The 16,411-nt window shown below is 34.9% G+C and overlaps 3 protein-coding genes across 6 annotated transcripts; 2 read left to right on the top strand and 1 right to left on the bottom strand.

The window, feature by feature from the left end:
- The first annotated feature begins 222 nt into the window (after positions 1-222).
- LOC112010591 (probable protein phosphatase 2C 27) lies at positions 223-3,409 on the top strand. 4 transcript variants are annotated; one of them, XM_065774393.1, is made up of 5 exons: positions 223-381; positions 888-1,118; positions 1,218-1,412; positions 1,573-1,778; positions 2,648-3,409. In XM_065774393.1, exons 2-5 carry the CDS (start codon positions 921-923, stop codon positions 3,204-3,206), a joined length of 1,158 nt encoding a protein of 385 aa, XP_065630465.1. In that variant the 5' UTR covers positions 223-381; positions 888-920; the 3' UTR covers positions 3,207-3,409. The 4 variants fall into 4 exon arrangements, with proteins under 4 accessions (XP_065630465.1, XP_065630464.1, XP_023898706.1 ...); XM_065774392.1 differs by having other exon boundaries at positions 224-381; positions 888-1,121; XM_024042938.2 differs by having other exon boundaries at positions 225-381; positions 931-1,121.
- A 578-nt stretch (positions 3,410-3,987) lies between these two features.
- On the bottom strand, positions 3,988-11,131 carry LOC112010594 (protein NUCLEOLAR COMPLEX ASSOCIATED 4). The gene is made up of 15 exons (XM_024042946.2): positions 10,619-11,131; positions 10,025-10,117; positions 9,855-9,928; positions 9,337-9,398; positions 9,182-9,233; positions 8,969-9,069; positions 8,583-8,659; positions 8,313-8,414; positions 7,715-7,773; positions 7,429-7,603; positions 7,150-7,323; positions 5,916-6,027; positions 5,084-5,141; positions 4,848-4,953; positions 3,988-4,329 (listed from the first exon to the last, which is right to left on the bottom strand). The coding sequence occupies exons 1-15, from the start codon at positions 11,009-11,011 to the stop codon at positions 4,126-4,128; spliced, it is 1,842 nt and encodes a 613-aa protein (XP_023898714.1). The 5' UTR covers positions 11,012-11,131; the 3' UTR covers positions 3,988-4,125.
- Positions 11,132-14,987: 3,856 nt separating this feature from the next.
- Positions 14,988-16,201, top strand: LOC112010588 (probable carboxylesterase 9). The gene has a single exon (XM_024042933.2). It carries the CDS (start codon positions 15,099-15,101, stop codon positions 16,071-16,073), a length of 975 nt encoding a protein of 324 aa, XP_023898701.1. The 5' UTR covers positions 14,988-15,098; the 3' UTR covers positions 16,074-16,201.
- Positions 16,202-16,411: the final 210 nt, after the last annotated feature.

Raw genomic sequence — 16,411 nt, 5'->3', positions numbered from 1 at the left:
CCCCACATCTGACCGTTTATTTCTCCCACGTACAAACGATCCAGCGGCCAGGATATCTCAGCCGCAATTGTTGAAAAAAAAAACACACTCTTCCAAATCTTATCTGACTACGTAAACTCAACCCCCCCAATCCCACATAGCCACGTGCTCAGAAATCACAAAAGTACACAACTATGTCCTACACTTCCTTTAATTTCCAACACTAATAACAGTGTCCTAGACTCCAAAAAGTCCTAGTCCCTGGTCACCATTATCTCAAAGTTGAAAGCTTTGGAGCTTTATTTTTGTGCCTTTGTGGTTGTCACTCACTCCTCCTTTTTTTTAATTCTTTCTTTCCTTCCAGGAATCAAGCATCATTTTAAAGAATTGTTCACCATAATTGTACGGCAAGTATAATGAGTTTATGATTATCTTATTCTTCATCTTCTATCTCCTGCACATATGTATCTTATTATATATCTATAGTTGCCTAGCGTTTGATTCGTCAGTTTCTTCTGTTTTTAGGATTCGTATTGATTTGAAATTAGTGAATTTTGTGAAATTCGATATGGGTTGTGGATATTCTGATGTTTGTGATCTGGGTTTGTGACTATTCCTATGAATTTATATTTACATGTTAATTTTTGGGGAGAATATATCTAAGTAAGCTTTTTTAGCTTGTAAGTCCATAACTTCAGCTCAACTTGGGTTGCACATGGTTGTATTACTAGCAATTATGGCGGAGATGAGTTCAAAAGTTTCTTGGATTTTTCTACCTAGCTTTTTCCATATAAAGGAAAGAAATTAAAGCTACTTTGTACCCTTTTTCTTTCTCCTTCTTTCCTTCTACTAGCAATTGGTCTTTTACCAATATAAACCTCAACTTGATTGGCTTGCTTTTGATTCAGATTGAATGGATGCAAGTTTTAAAATAAAAAAAAATGGCTGCAGGGACTGAATACCAACCTCATCTTTCCATTTTAGAAGATGGTTGCAGAAAGGGGAATGTGACCTCAATGAGAAATGATAAATCTGAAACTGCAGAGAGCACAAAAGTAGTGCTCATGGGGAAACCTCCTCGGTACCTCCCACCAATAAGACACAGCATGAGCTCAACTCAGTTGGCTTCTACTGCTGAAGTGGTGACAAAATCTATATTGCAGTGTTCATCTTCTTTTCATACTGAATTTGTATTACGTGTAATGTATTGCATTTTGATTTGTGATCCATTTGCTTAGGAATTGGATAGTGGGGTTGTTAGCACAGAGTCACCATCAGATGGTAATGCCATGTTTGTACCTGTTTTTCGTTCTGGAAGCTGTTCAGAGATTGGACCCAAACCTTATATGGAGGATGAGCACATATGTATCGATAATCTTCTTGAACATCTAGGTTCAACTGCACCCTTCCCTTCTCCTGGAGCTTTCTATGGGGTCTGTATTTTAATTGCTGGAATCATAGATTTAGAGTTTTAATTCTAGATTGCCGATACTTAAATTGTAGATTGGTAAATAAGCAATAGACCAGTGGTGACTGCACAATTGCCATAGCATGCCATTGGCTATGTGATCTGATCTTACTGTCCTGCTGCAGGTGTTTGATGGCCATGGGGGTATAGATGCAGCTTTATTTGTGAGAGAGAACATTCTTCGATTTATATTGGAGGACTCTCATTTCCCCATTTGTGTGAATAAGGCCATTAAGAGTGCTTTTCTGAGAGCTGACCATGCTTTTGCTGATGCAGCTTCTCTTGATAGTTCCTCTGGCACCACTGCCTTGACTGCCCTTATTTTTGGAAGGTAATGTTTCTAGTCTGAACTTGCTATTTCTGTTCATTGTTTTAGAAAAATTAATTTCCTGAAATTCAATATTGGATGAATTAAAATCTTACCACATAACTGAAAATGATTTTCCTATGATTGTTGGCTAGTATCTATGAAGTACATAATACTAGTATCTGCATTATCCTTGAGGCTTACGGTATCGTCAGAAATTATTCATGTCCACAGGAAATAATAATTGATCAATTGGCAATGAAGATATTATGCAGCCTATATGTGGAGGAAAATGATTAATGAAAATATAAGTTGGACTTTGCAAATATAACGGTTACTTTCTACTCTTATCTTGTTCAGGTAATTACCATGCTTGGTTAACTGTGGAATAAAACTTCACTTGCCACTAAACTATTTTTGCTGTTTGGGGCCACCAATAATGTTTTCATCTCTGGATGTCTTCAATCTTCATTATGACTTTCTAGGTCCTGAAATCACAGTTGGGAACATGGGTATGTTATTTTGGGATTGGGTTGGCAATCACTTCCATTGTAGAGACATGGTTATGGTATAACTTAGTAATAATGATCAAATGAGTGATTTTAGGGATACTGCAAATTTTATTACGTAACTAATTGTTGACAAGGCGTCAATCATGCTCATTACCACACTAGTTTGAAAAAAATTTGCATTAAAATCGGTAGTAGTTTTAGCATCTTTCCTGTCAGTTTTTCTTATCAAATAAAGTTAAGATGAATGCTTGCTACATGAAGAGTTTTAACCACTCAATATAGGACAGTCTCTGGATGCAATGTCTGAAGAATTTAGCTATGATTATTCTGTGTCTCTAGGGATGAGGCCACTTATGATTGACATATGATCTCTCCTTCCAGGATGATGCTAATTGCCAATGCAGGGGACTGTCGAGCTGTGTTGGGGAAACGTGGTAAGGCAGTAGAGCTGTCCAAAGATCATAAACCCGATAGCTTCTCTGAGAGACTAAGAATTGAGAAGCTTGGTGGTGTGGTATATGATGGATACCTTAATGGTCAATTATCAGTGGCTCGAGCTATTGGAGATTGGCACATGAAAGATCCCAAAGGCTCATCCAGTCCCTTGAGTGCAGAGCCAGAGCTTCAGGACATGGTACTGAATGAAGAAGATGAATTCCTTATTCTAGGCTGTGATGGCCTATGGGATGTGATGAGCAGCCAGTGTGCAGTAACAATTGCAAGGAAAGAGTTAATGCTTCACAATGATCCGGAGAGATGCTCAAGGGAGCTGGTTAGGGAGGCACTCAAACGCAATACATGTGATAACCTGACTGTTGTTACTGTCTGTTTCTCCCCAGACCCACCACCTGCGCTTGAGATCCCAAAACTTCAATTCAAAAGGTGTATATCTGCAGAAAGTCTAGATCTTCTCCAAGATCTTCTGGACAGTAATACATGATTAGATTGGATGGGGGTGCTTGATAGCAAATTTGAATGATAATACTGGATGGGGGTGCTTGATAGCAAATTTGAATGATAATACTATGAATAGCCAACCGTGGCATGCATTTGATCTTGCTCAAATGAAAACTTGAAATAGAACTTTTATTCTCCATGGGAGACAGGATGTCCTAGAGAAAGGAAACCTTGTTTCATTTTGAAGATTCATGTTACCCTTCGTATGAGGTCAAGACCTTTCATTTTTTAAGCTTCCCGTACCACCTCCCTGGATACCCACAAGACCATCGTAAGTTAAAAGCTAAATTTTGTCAACAAAATTTTTTTTTTCTTTCTTTTTTAGAAACAATTCTTTAGGTATTGTACCTTAAATTCCCTAGGTAAATTTAACCATAATATTACACTAGTTAATAAGCTACATGGATGAATTTAATTGTCATTAGGTAAAGATAACATCATTTTTGTTTCATTGACTGTTGATCATCATTGCATAAACATGGTTAATTCAATTGGAAAACTTAAATTACAACATTTAAGGAACTGTACCTAAGGTGCGACAACAAAACATAACAATTAAATTCATGATTTCGCACAAGATCACTTTCCAATGATGCACCTTAAAGAGAATATTTTATTTATCATTTGGTTTTTTTGGTTTCATTTCAGATAAATTGTAGCACACTTGTAAGGAACAAATAATTGGCAGCAGAGCAGAGCAAAACCTACTGACAAAATTAGTAAATTACTAACCCATTGGCAAAAAGAAATACAAGCCTAACCCAAAGAGGAAAATGGAACTCGAATATAATGAACAACGTGTACAAATGCACAGAAAACTGCATTTGGATCATGAATTCTCTACTCGTTGTTCTGCATAACTATGATAATTGGTTACACATGCACAGAAAACTGCATTTAGATCATGAACTCTCTACTCGTTGTCGTTTTGCAGAACTATTATTACATTCATTGGATATATTAGTAATCTCTTTCTCGTCATTGCCATCAATTGTTTCCTTGCCATCATGTTTAAAAGTCCAACCAGGAAAATCGGACTCTGAGAACAAAGAGGTGGGAGTAGATTTGTAGAATGCCAGTGGAACCTGTTTTACCCTTCGCCTAATCTGCAATATTAAAGGAGAAGCTTTGAGGGAACTTAAAATGCATAAAACAAAATGTTTTAGCATCCAAAATATTAACAAATACTTGATCGTACTGTGTCCTTGAATTATTTCACTAGAAAAAATAAGCTTTAACTAATTTAACAAACAGCTAATTTGAGCCAGCATTTAAGGTGACTAAAGGCATAGATTTGAAATATGGTAGCAGTGTGTGAAATATCCTAGTTGAGCGCACACAGAAAACTGTCTCCATGATGCAATTAAAGTTATCTCATTTAATTTTCCAGATAAGTAATACTGAAGCAACCCCATGTTAAGCTTCAAAGATAGCACTGTAAAAATGCATTTGGATAAGTATGGGCACATTGACAGGTACTCAACTACCAATCATGCTCCAATCAGGGTTAAAATAGTATTTCACTGTTAAATCCAGTCAATGGCATAAAAAGCAGATTTTTTTTTCCTGATCAATGGAAAATTAATAAAAGCTTTTCATGTATTGACAGACATGAGAACATTACCTCATCCCCAAAAATTGTTGCATACGAACCAGAACTGAAATCTTGAACTGTCATTTCAGTCGTTTTAGCTCTGACTGTCAAGTCATTCTCAAGTGATAAAACAAACCTAACACCATAAGGAAAAAATACATTACAAAATAGAATCAAGCATTTGTACATGCATTACAAAAATATATGTACATTTGAATATGTACATGCAAATGTAGGGGTGTGATAACAAGGATCAAAGCATGTACCTTGAGACAGGAGGGCAGTAGTGGTGACGGAGGGTATCAATCTCCCAAAGGGAACTTTCTGTTCCAAAAATGTTCATGAGTTCATCAATATGTCAAGTTACAATAGAAAGTAATTGCACCACTCAGAGTGAGCAAATATATTAACGAATGAAATCAAGCAATGTAAACTGGAGAGAAGACGTGGAGGATCCATGTGATGTTCACATTCATGGCTTACATGATACAGGGATCACGCTAATTTATATCTATTAAAACAGGATGCCTTCTTAGGTCATCAAACTTGACAGTACTAAGGAACTGAAGAAGAAAAAAAGAGATTTTAGGCTTCCAAGCCAAACAAACAAAAATGTACAGAAGTCATGAACTATACTTTTGAGTGGTTTTACTTAGTGAGCCTAGTTGCATCAAGAAGATCAATCCAGTTCCAGCCTCAAAGCTAAACAACATAAACCATAGAGGTCAGTTGTATTATAATGTTGAACCAAAACATCTTAAATGTGAAAATAAAAGTCTAAATACATATGATCCCTTTTCATCCCAGTTTAATGGCTCTACAAGTTTTCCAAAACATAAGAGTGTGCAACTAAGCCTAATAAAATTCAACCTATGCAATAATTGGGAGCATCATAGTTAATTTGTACCAATCTGCAAGCACTCAAGCTCTGTATTCTTCATCAATGGGTAAGTAAGATAATAGAAAACAAAAGTGCATACAGAGTGATGTGATGGATAAAGTCATAATACTGCATTTCACAACTACTTTGGGTTGGCTAAGGGCAGTAAATTAGCCAAAATGAGAGAGGAATAGAAAAAGATTCAAGAAGATACTTACTCATGGCCTTGGACTTTATAGGATTAGTTTCCTCATTGTCAAAATGATCAATGCCTAGTTTCCTGCTGGACATATCTGCATCTGTTTCTTTTGCGGTTTCCTCTTGAACTTCCTGCACAAACTTCTAATTTAGCCCTTGTTACAGAATGCATGAAATGCAAAAAAAAAAAAAAAAAAAAAAAAAAAAAAAAAAAAAAAAAAAAAAAAACCTTAAACCATTGGCAAGAGTTATTAGTTGAACTTAAAATTATGATATTTAAAGAATTAGTGGATACAGGGTCAAAACCATCCATTCACCAAAGTTTAGAAAGTAAAAATCTGAGTGGCCAAATCTAATTTGGTGAACCTTATGTGCTTTTTCTCCATTGGATTGAACATACTGGAAACCAACCAATCTAGTGTTACTAAACTGACAGCTATTAATTACTGAACACAACCAGAACATAATAGGACTCCAAGAAAAAGTTTGCCATTTCCATTCATAGTTTGGAATAGTAAACAGATAAAGCTTCATAAGCAGCATGATGCAAAGTGTCCAAAACTCCTGCTGAAAGAGTAACTCTCACTCTTTCCTCTGTTTGACTCCCAATCATCCATATATTTCATTTCGTACATTAAAGTTGATCCCTTTTACTGTTGATGCCAAAGCGTATTTTTCATAACTAACATAAATTTTAGCAACTCTTGTCAACTTCATGGACAAAAGCTACAACTTTAGCAGCAAAATGCATCATGGAGCTGCAAACCCCTATGCCAAGTCTTCAGTTAATAATTGCAAAAACATAGTGGGGGCCAATAATATGACTTGGTCTAATTGTATCATTGAAGTATGTGCTGCACCTCTAAATTTTCTTGTACTACCAATCACACAATCAGGTGGCAACTTTATCATTATACTATGTAGAAAACCTTGATATTCTAAAACCAGCATATTTTCCTCCATACCACAACTATAAAGCCTATCTAACATACTGGTATTTATCATGTGGAAACCAATCTATTTAACTCCAATTTTTATGTTATGTTATTCTGCATTAGGCAACAAACAGAGAAAAAGTTTCAAGAAACAAGCAAAGGAGATGCAATTTATGCAATGCACGATATAGAATCTACCTATAATCCTACTCATAATAATAAACCCAGTGAACCCCACTTGCACCAAAGTCAAATGGATCATGGGGAAATTGAACCAAAAAAATATAATTGATAGTAAATAGTAAGATTGTATTGCTACCCGGTGCACCAAACAGTTGATTGAAGGATGTCTTCGTAAAAGATTGTGAATCAGAGCTATAATAACCAATGCTCCTGAAGCAGGAACTGAAAGCAACAGCCGACTCAATTTCTTAGCAAAAGCAGCTGCCAAATATGCCGGCAGAAGTGTAGACTTTAAGCAAGAATCAAGAAGCTACAGAAAATACATTGCATTCACTTAGAAAATAAGAAATTGCTCAAGAAGAGCCTAAATTCCAACGCTAAAGCATAAAAGCGTAAAGATGAACTATGAAGTTACCTGGAAAAATTTTGCCCGATGTTTTGCCATGAAGATAGAAGGGACCAATAAAGCATAAAGCTTTTCATAAAAGTTAGGGTACTCTAAACCATACTGTGTCATGAGGATGAAGAGACTGCTAAGAGCCATGACACTGACAACACCACCAATGTCATATGATCTCGTCAAAAAATCACTGCACATTGTCAGGGAGTAAATTAGACACAAGTTCACCATTCAAAAGAGAAAAAGACGCAAGATGTAAAATATGAAACAATATGAAATCTACTAAGTATGTAAATTTTACCATAACATTATAGGATTAGACAGATAAGGAATGACGGCCTGGTGGAGAGTCACAAGAACCTGAACGTGAGAAAATAATGGAGCACCTTAAGATAAAAAGAACAGCAAAAACGAATAACAAACATGCTGAGAGAGAGAGAGAGACAGCAATTACCAAAAACCAATCAAATTGGTGCTAATATTAAGAATCAAGAACTCAACTCATAAATTATTGTTTTATATATATAAACATAACTCATGCACCCATATGAGATTTAAACCATTACCTTACCTTCCACCACTTTTGGGGGCAGAAGATACCATTTGGTTCAGATGCAATTGGCGTGAGAATGAAAATTATATCCATCACAAGTTGTACAAAAATAAATAATGGCTTAAGATTATTAGGGGGAAAAGAAAAAAGTTACAAAAATGACAAGAGAACCTATTAGGATCTGAGGATCCAAGTTTGATTGCCAGGGCATTTGTTTTAATTCTAACCTCAAGACTAGCCATAACAAGTAAGACAACTTCATTTCCATGCATTTTGACATTTAATAGATTATGCTTAAGAGCACAATATGTTGTTTCTAACATAGTATGAAAAGTTTGAGGCTTACCTCCTTGTATACATCAAGTGGAAGCTGTAACCTAAGAAATGAAATCCATGCTTTTGTAAATTTTAATTTCATCTTTTTGGCAATTTTGGCAGCCGACAACACCTAAACACAAATACACAATATCAAAAAGAAATATACGAAAGAATATCAGTGGACATTATCCATTTAAGCATAATAATACAATGGAGTTTATAAATGAACAATTAGAACTAATTTAACCAATAGTACAAACATTAAAGAGCCTGCACAAGTAAAACAATAGCAATTTACATTATTCTTGTTCTTCTCAGTATGGAGCTGTTTATCTTCTGCCTTTGGATTCCCAGAGAGCTCTTTACTATCACCTCCTTTAGATAAGAATCTTAATCAGTAAAGAAACAAGCAAAATTAAAGCTTAATTGAACCCAAATAACAAAAGTTGTACAGTAATTAAAATTATGTATTTCCATCTTCTATGTTCACCAGGCAGTTAGCATTAATGTCAGATAATAATCATGCAGGTGCAACTGAATAAAGGACATATAGAGGATAGACTAGATTGATACATACTAGTCATGAATATATATACATACAAACTAAAGGAGTTACGACACCATATATTGGAAGAAAACTGAAAAGGAAAGGATAAGCTCCAAGAGTAACCAGCAAGCAATCACCTGATCTGCTCCACATCTCAAAATCTGATTTTTCATCTGAGCCTTCAAGTGAGGGGATGTGCGATATAACATAATGTATATTGTGAATAAAAATCTCCAAGCTGCAAGAAAAGTAAACTTCTTTTGCATAAATTCAACAGCTATCATCTAGATTTTTGATAAAGAAGAGCACAGGTAAGAGAAGGAAGAAACAACTACATGAAAAATACCTACCTAGATTTTGAATGACTCTCATCGTTGCTGTCTGCATTCACATCTCCGTGATCTGATGAGAGAAATCAATAAAATGTTCTTATGTATATACCAAAAAAATAAAAATAAAAGAGTTAGCAGACAAGTTTCAATGTGGTGTGTAGCAGGAAAAGTACCAGAAATGTCTTTTTCCTCCAAAGTTCTAGCAAGTTTTTCCAGGCTAATGTAGGTAAAATAACTGCAAGTGAAAAATAATAATTCAAAAAAAATTATTTCAACAGTAAAAATTAAAAACAGAAGATAACATTTAAGTTAACAACAATTTTAAGATACCAGAAGCAAGCAATCAAAGTGAAACCTGAAAGAACAATATAGACACAAAAGAGACTACATCTATCCTGTCCTACTGTGAATACTAAGTAACAACATGTCAACATACCACATTATCATCCACAAGTAAAATTCACAAACGTTGGTATGTAAGAAAGTGATCATACCATACATCAATGTACTTGAAGTACTTTGACACAAATCAAGTCTACTATAAAATTAACACACACCATGACATAGACACAGCAGAGATTACATCTTTCCCGTCCTACTGAGAACACTAAGTAACAACATACTACAGTAACTAAACCATCATCTAAAACTGAAATTCACAAACATTGGCAGTGTAAGAAAGTGATCGTACCGTACATCAATGTACTTGAAGTACTTCGACACAAGCAAGTCTACAACGAAATTAACCGGCACCGTGGAGTGAACCTGCAACAGAAATGTCCATCCCCATCACTAAGCGAAGTAACAAATAATAACAACATAAAAAATAAAATAAAAACCTCAGGAATTGTCCAAACTTACAATAGCATGTAAAAGCCTGTGGTATATAGCAGAGTGAAACCTCCCACCATTTGCAACCTTCACAAACTCCATTATCGTATCCAACACAACCTCCTATTCAAATTATCAAAAAAAAAAAAAAAAAAACAAATTAGACAAACGCACAATCAAAATAAACAAGAGTAAATTATACTTTTGGGGCATGAAATTTGGCGAAGCCTCAATTTTCGTCACTCAAATTAAAAAAAGTCCGGATTTTGACCCTAAAATTTCAAAAAAAATGAACAATTCAGTCCTAATAGAACCAAAAATTGTTAATTTTTTTAAATTTGGGAGACCCAATTCGAACTTTTTAAAGTTGAATGACCAAAAATAAACTTAAAAGCATAATTTAACCAAATAAACAAACAAACAAAGTCTAAGAACACTATAATTTTCATAATTGATAATAAAAGTTGTGTCAGTGGTGAACGAAATTGGAAGTGTCGTCACACCAATCACAACTGCTCATGTCAGCAGTTACCAAAAAATAAAAGCTAAAAATTGTGCAAAATATTGTGTCCCTAGCAATACTTCAATAATAAAGAAACAATTTACAAAGAAAAAGAAACAGACTTTGAGGGTTTCGTCGGCGAGAGGAGAGGCGGCGAAGTCGATGAGGGAATTGACGAAGATATCGAACTTAGAACGGACCCAGGTGTTGTAGATGAGTTCAGGGTCGTCATCGCGGTGGTTGGCGGAAGAAGGCTTGGAAGAAGGGAGGTCGGAGAGGATCGGAGCGAAGAAGGAGTGGAGAGAGAGGAGGGATTCGAGGGCGTGTGGAGGAGGCGAGGTCGGAGACACGTGGGAGAGGAGGATAGGGAGGTTGTTGATGTGAGCTCGAGATGAGAGCAGCTGGTGCCCTAGGGTTTTCAGCTCTGACAGAGAGAGTCTCTCTTTCGATTTAGATTTCGATTTTGATTTCAATTTCGATTTGTTCTTTGCGTTTTTTGAAGCAATGGAAGCCATGGCTGAACTCTGTGTGTTTCTCTCTGGTTAGGGTTTTTGGAGGAAGTAGAAAAAGACACAGGGTTTAAGGGGGAGGGTCTGTTTGGATGCGCGGGGTTTTTTATTCTCTTGTCACGAATGGGAACGTGGCTGAATTAGTACATGGAACTTGGAAGTTGGAACAATATAATCTTTTTTTTTTCTTTTCTTTTCTTTATTAGGTTCTATAGAGAGACAGAGAGAGAGAGAGAGAGGGATAATTTCATATTACCTTCTTGTGGTTTGACTTGATTTCATTGATTTCATATTGCGTACATGAAATTTGAAAATTATTACTTTACTTAAATGAAACTAGTAATGTTAGGTAACCTATAACCCACTTCATTATTCTCCATTAGAAAAACACTATTAACCGTCTCACCATCTTCTCTCTATTCTCTTTGTTTCTCTCTCATTTATTTCTTCTCGTCTAAATCGGTGGCTGGGTTCTAGCGGTCGGTCTCAGTGATAGTGGGTTTTGCTGATGGTGAGTTTTGGTGATGTGGGTTTCAATGATGGTAGGTTTCAATGGTGGTTGGATTCAAGGGTGGTGATTTGGTGGTTGCTAGGTTGGGTTTAAGTAGTGGAGTTGAATTGATAGCTGGGTTTTGGTGGTGGGTCTCTGTGATGGATTTCAATAATGGGTTGATTTCTTCGATAGTTGCTGGGTTGGGTTTCGGTGGTGCTCATTTGGGTGTTGGCTGGGTTTCATGGTGGAGTTCGAGTTTAGGGTTCAATTCTATCTCTCCCTCTTCGATCATTTGGGTTTTAGTTCAAATTGGGGTTAGGGTTGAATCAATTAGGTTGAATTGGTTGGGGCTTGTGTTGAAGTGGTTGTAGGCAAGGTTGTGGAGGCAGTGGGTATTCCAAATTGGTTGCAAGTGATGGGTATTTTGGCTATGATGAGTCCTATGGGTTTGGATTTGGGATTTCTATTTGGTGTTCCATTTGTGGGTTTGAGGTTTGGTTTGGTGTTTCAATGGTGTTTAAAAGGTGATGGTCGTGGTGGTCGTGGTGCTGTTTGGTTGGTTTGGTGTTTCTAGGTGGTTGGTTCGGTGATGCTAGTGATTCTTAGTGTGAGTTTGGTTGTTGAGGATAGATACACAGATGAGAGAGAAATCAATAGTTTTTTTATAGAATTTTTTTGTAGTTTATATTATTTTATTAAGTTGTATATAAAAATAAAAACTGGGATGATAAAATAGATAAAGTAGATTTTTAGGATGTAAAATATAATTTTTTTTTGCATCCTCGATGCTAGTGCTCTAAATGGTAATGGGTAAATGATTTGTTTCAGTCAAATTAATGAAACAAATCCAACAAAGAACTAAAATATGGAATCTTTTTACCTTAACATCCAACTAGCATGTAATCTATACAAACGCATTAAAATTAAACACAAATTTTATTATAAAAGTATAAATATTTAGTCAAATTACTAAAAAAATAAAAATAAAAATATCATGCAACACATGCATATGTATAAATACATTTAAAATTAAACACAATTTTTATCATAAAAATATAAATAATTAGTCAAATTATTTTTTTTTAAAAGTAAACGTAATTAGTCACATATTAAAATTCTTACCTAAATTTAATACTACTTATGATTATTTTTTTCTAATTTTTAATAAAATAGAACGTATGGTGATCTTTTTTGTGTGGTGATTTTTATTGAATATGTATATGTGATTGGTTTTTTTCCTTTTATAGTTCATTAATATTAGTTTCTTAGTATTTTACACTCATTAACTCACTCAGTACAAAGAAGATTAAAAAACTTAAGTGAGCACATGGCACAAACTTAAGTGGATAATTATAGTGTGGTCCTCACATAAATTTAGACACATGACACAAAATTGAATTCTAATTGAATTTTTTCTAAACTTTACCTATATATATATATATTTAGAGACTCTTGTAGGTGATGGGAAATTGCAAACTAATTAGCTACCCATTTTTTTCTCTCTACACATACACAGAGGAACAAGAAAGACTTGATCTTGCAAGTGAACTGGGACCAATTTAAAAAGTTTCTGGCCAAGAACGGAAGGATAGAAGGTAGGCTGGTCTGGTGAACAGCGTGTTTCTCTCTCCCCCTACCAACGAGTTCATGGGATTAGATTTGGTATTTTGAAGTCTATGTGCGTCTCACGTGACTATTTCATTAGTATATTAATAAAAGACTAACAGAGGTATTGATTTGGCTCCTGCATAAAGTTTAAGGAGTAAACTAGTCAAAATAAAAGTCTAAGAGGTGTCATGACCACTACTCTAAAATTCAAGAGATGTTAGGGCATTTTTTTTCCTAAAAAATTGAAAGAACACAATACATGAGAGGTAAGTAAGCACAACCCAGAAATTAAAAATCTCATTTGTATTAAAGGGTTTTGAATCAATGCATTTAAATATATATATATATATATTTTTTAAATTGTTACTAAAATTTAACAACAATTGATAATTTGAGTTTTAAGGATATTACTAGAAAAAACACGTGTAATATAATGACATTTCACATATAATTATTTCACATTTGCATGTTAATAAAGCTTAAATCCATCCATAATTGAACCAAATAAAAGTCATCTAATCTATTACCGTTAATAGAATGAGAAAAGTTATCAATTTTCTTTATTGTTTAAAGTATCATTCTATACCACCACGCACTCTTGATGTGGTGATCACTCCACAAGTATAAATACTTGTAGAGTGTGGTGGGAAAGGGCCGGAGTTCAAGTGTCCAAGAGGGTGCTTCACACACATATACACTTAGATTAGGTTATAGTATAAATTCTATCTTGTATCAATAAAATAAAATAAATAAATAGTATCATTCTATAAAAGCTATACAAAATATTTTAAACTAGTTTTTTTTTTTTAATTTAAAAGAAAATCAAAGGGCATATAAGGAAATGTAAAAATTTATTGTAATAGAAATCTATGATATTTGAATAATCCCAAAAAGTTCAAATACCATTCCAAAGTTCAAACACATTCAAATCTTTCAACTCACCTATTACGCCATTAAACAGTTACCTAAAGACACAAAAAAAGTTCAAACACATTCAAATCTTTCAACACACCTAATATGTTACTAAATGGTTAGTGAGTGAGTTATCTTAGAAACACACTCAAATCTTTCAACCCACCTATTATGCCATTATATGGTTATTGGTTACTAAATTAGTTCCTCTAGTTGCACAACAAAAGTTAAAACATATACAAATATTTCAACACACCTATTATGTTATTAAACAGTTTTATATGGTTACTAAATTAGTTCTTCTAGTTTTTTTTTTTTTTTGAGAAAGGAAAAAAAAAAGTTAAAACATATCCAAATATTTCAACACACCTATTATGTTATTAAACAGTTTTATATGGTTACTAAATTAGTTCCTCTAGTTACACAACAAAAGTTAAAACATATCCAAATATTCAACACACCTATTATGTCATTAAACAGTTAATGATTTATTCTAAAAACAGAATAAAATGTCTCAATATCTTCATAACAAGAAAGGTATTAACCGATTTCAACAAGGGTATTGTAAAATGTCGGGACATTTTATCGTATGACTAGACTTTTTCTTGTCTTAAATCCTTGCCTCTTTTTTTAAAATTTGACCCTATTTTTGAGCCAGAAGTTTCCCACTACCTGAAAATTTTACTCCATCAATTAGTAATTTGCCAAATTCAAAATTTTACGAATCTTGGACGTTTGAAACCACAATACCATGGGATCTGTTTCTTTTGTTTTCTGTTTCTTGTTCACCCTTAAATAAGACTCACACACCAGATGTCGTTGTTGAACCGATTTCAAACCTCGAATACCATATTTTTCGTAGTTGCAAACCTGGATTGTCACATGTTTCTGTAACATATATATATCCAACTTCTCCAGCATTATCTTTTCTTAACAATAAAAAATTCAACAACAAAAATTTCATGCACTTGCATGAAAATTTTATTATTCAACGTACAAAACAATAAACTTTTCAAAATCATTTGCCAGAAATAAGTATTAAAAAAAAAAACTGATAGTAACATCTTTCGTTCGTAGATTATGTTGTTGGCAGAGTCTGATATGGACCCATATGAACAGTTCAGAATTGCTCGCAACCCTGATGGCACTATCACTCGATATATGAACATCCCAAAGATCGAGGCAAGCCCTGTGGCCTCTCATGGTGAGCCTGTGGTTTCCAAAGATCTCACTCTCAATCCAAAAAACGAAACCCGAGTTCGAATCTACATGCCAACGTCCAAACTGTGTTCTTCAAATGATGATACAAGAATTCCCATCATAATTTTCTTTGCGGGTTCTGGATGGATCTCAATCAACTGGGACACCGTCATCGTCCATTCACAATGCTCAGCGCTCGCACAAGAAGTTCATGCCATTGTTGTCAATGTTGACTATCGCATCGCCCCAGAGAATAGGCTGCCAGTTCAATATGAGGACGCAATGGATGCGGTTCTCTGGGTTAGAGAACAAGCTTTGGATACAAATGGTGAGCAATGGATTAGAGAATACGGAGATATTTCGAGGTGTTATCTACATGGAAGTAGCAATGGTGGCAACATGGTATTTTTCACTGCGTTAGAAGCAACGAGGATGGAGTTAGAGCCGTTGAGAATTTCTGGGATTATAATGAACCAACCCTTGTTTGGTGGGATGGAAAGGACTAACTCAGAGATGGAAAGCATTAAGGACCCGTCGTTCCCCTTGTGTGTACAAGATATGTTCTGGGAGCTCTCGTTGCCAGAAGGTGTAGATAGGGACATTTGGTATTGTAATCCAATGGTGGAGGGTCCACACACAAGCGCCATTAGCAAGCTTGGTAAGTGCCTTGTGATTGGGTTCTGCGGGGACGCCCTCGTCGATCGGCAACAGGAGTTTGTAACCATGTTGGTGAAGCATCAAGTCCAGATCGAAGCACAGTTTAGCAACAGTGGTTTCCATGCCATCGATCTTATAGACAGGGAGACAGCAAATGAGCTTGTGGAAATAGCTAAAGACTTCATAAACAAAACATGAGCTCAATTGTTACTAATGTAAATTTGTTCTTAATTAGCTAGTGATGTCAAATGCTTGACTTGCTTTTTAGTTGATAAATAAGAGAAAATGTATGAATGTGTGATCTGATAATCATGTACACATTTTATGCAAAGGTTAAAAAAATTATTATTATTTGAAGTTTATTTCTTCCAAATGGTGAAAGAAAGAAGCTCCTCTAATTAATTTAGTGGCTGTTCAAATGTTCATCCATATATATTTTTTAACTTTTAATTAGTTGAGTGATCTAAATAGGTCACATTGTACTTAATTTCATGTGGAATATAAATTAAACTTAACAATGGATAAAAGTAATGGAG

The sequence above is a fragment of the Quercus suber genome, unplaced genomic scaffold, assembly GCF_002906115.3.
Source record: "Quercus suber isolate HL8 unplaced genomic scaffold, Cork oak 2.0 scaffold_91, whole genome shotgun sequence".
Taxonomy (NCBI): Eukaryota; Viridiplantae; Streptophyta; class Magnoliopsida; order Fagales; family Fagaceae; genus Quercus; species Quercus suber.
This window is presented reverse-complemented; position numbering and strand designations above follow the sequence as displayed.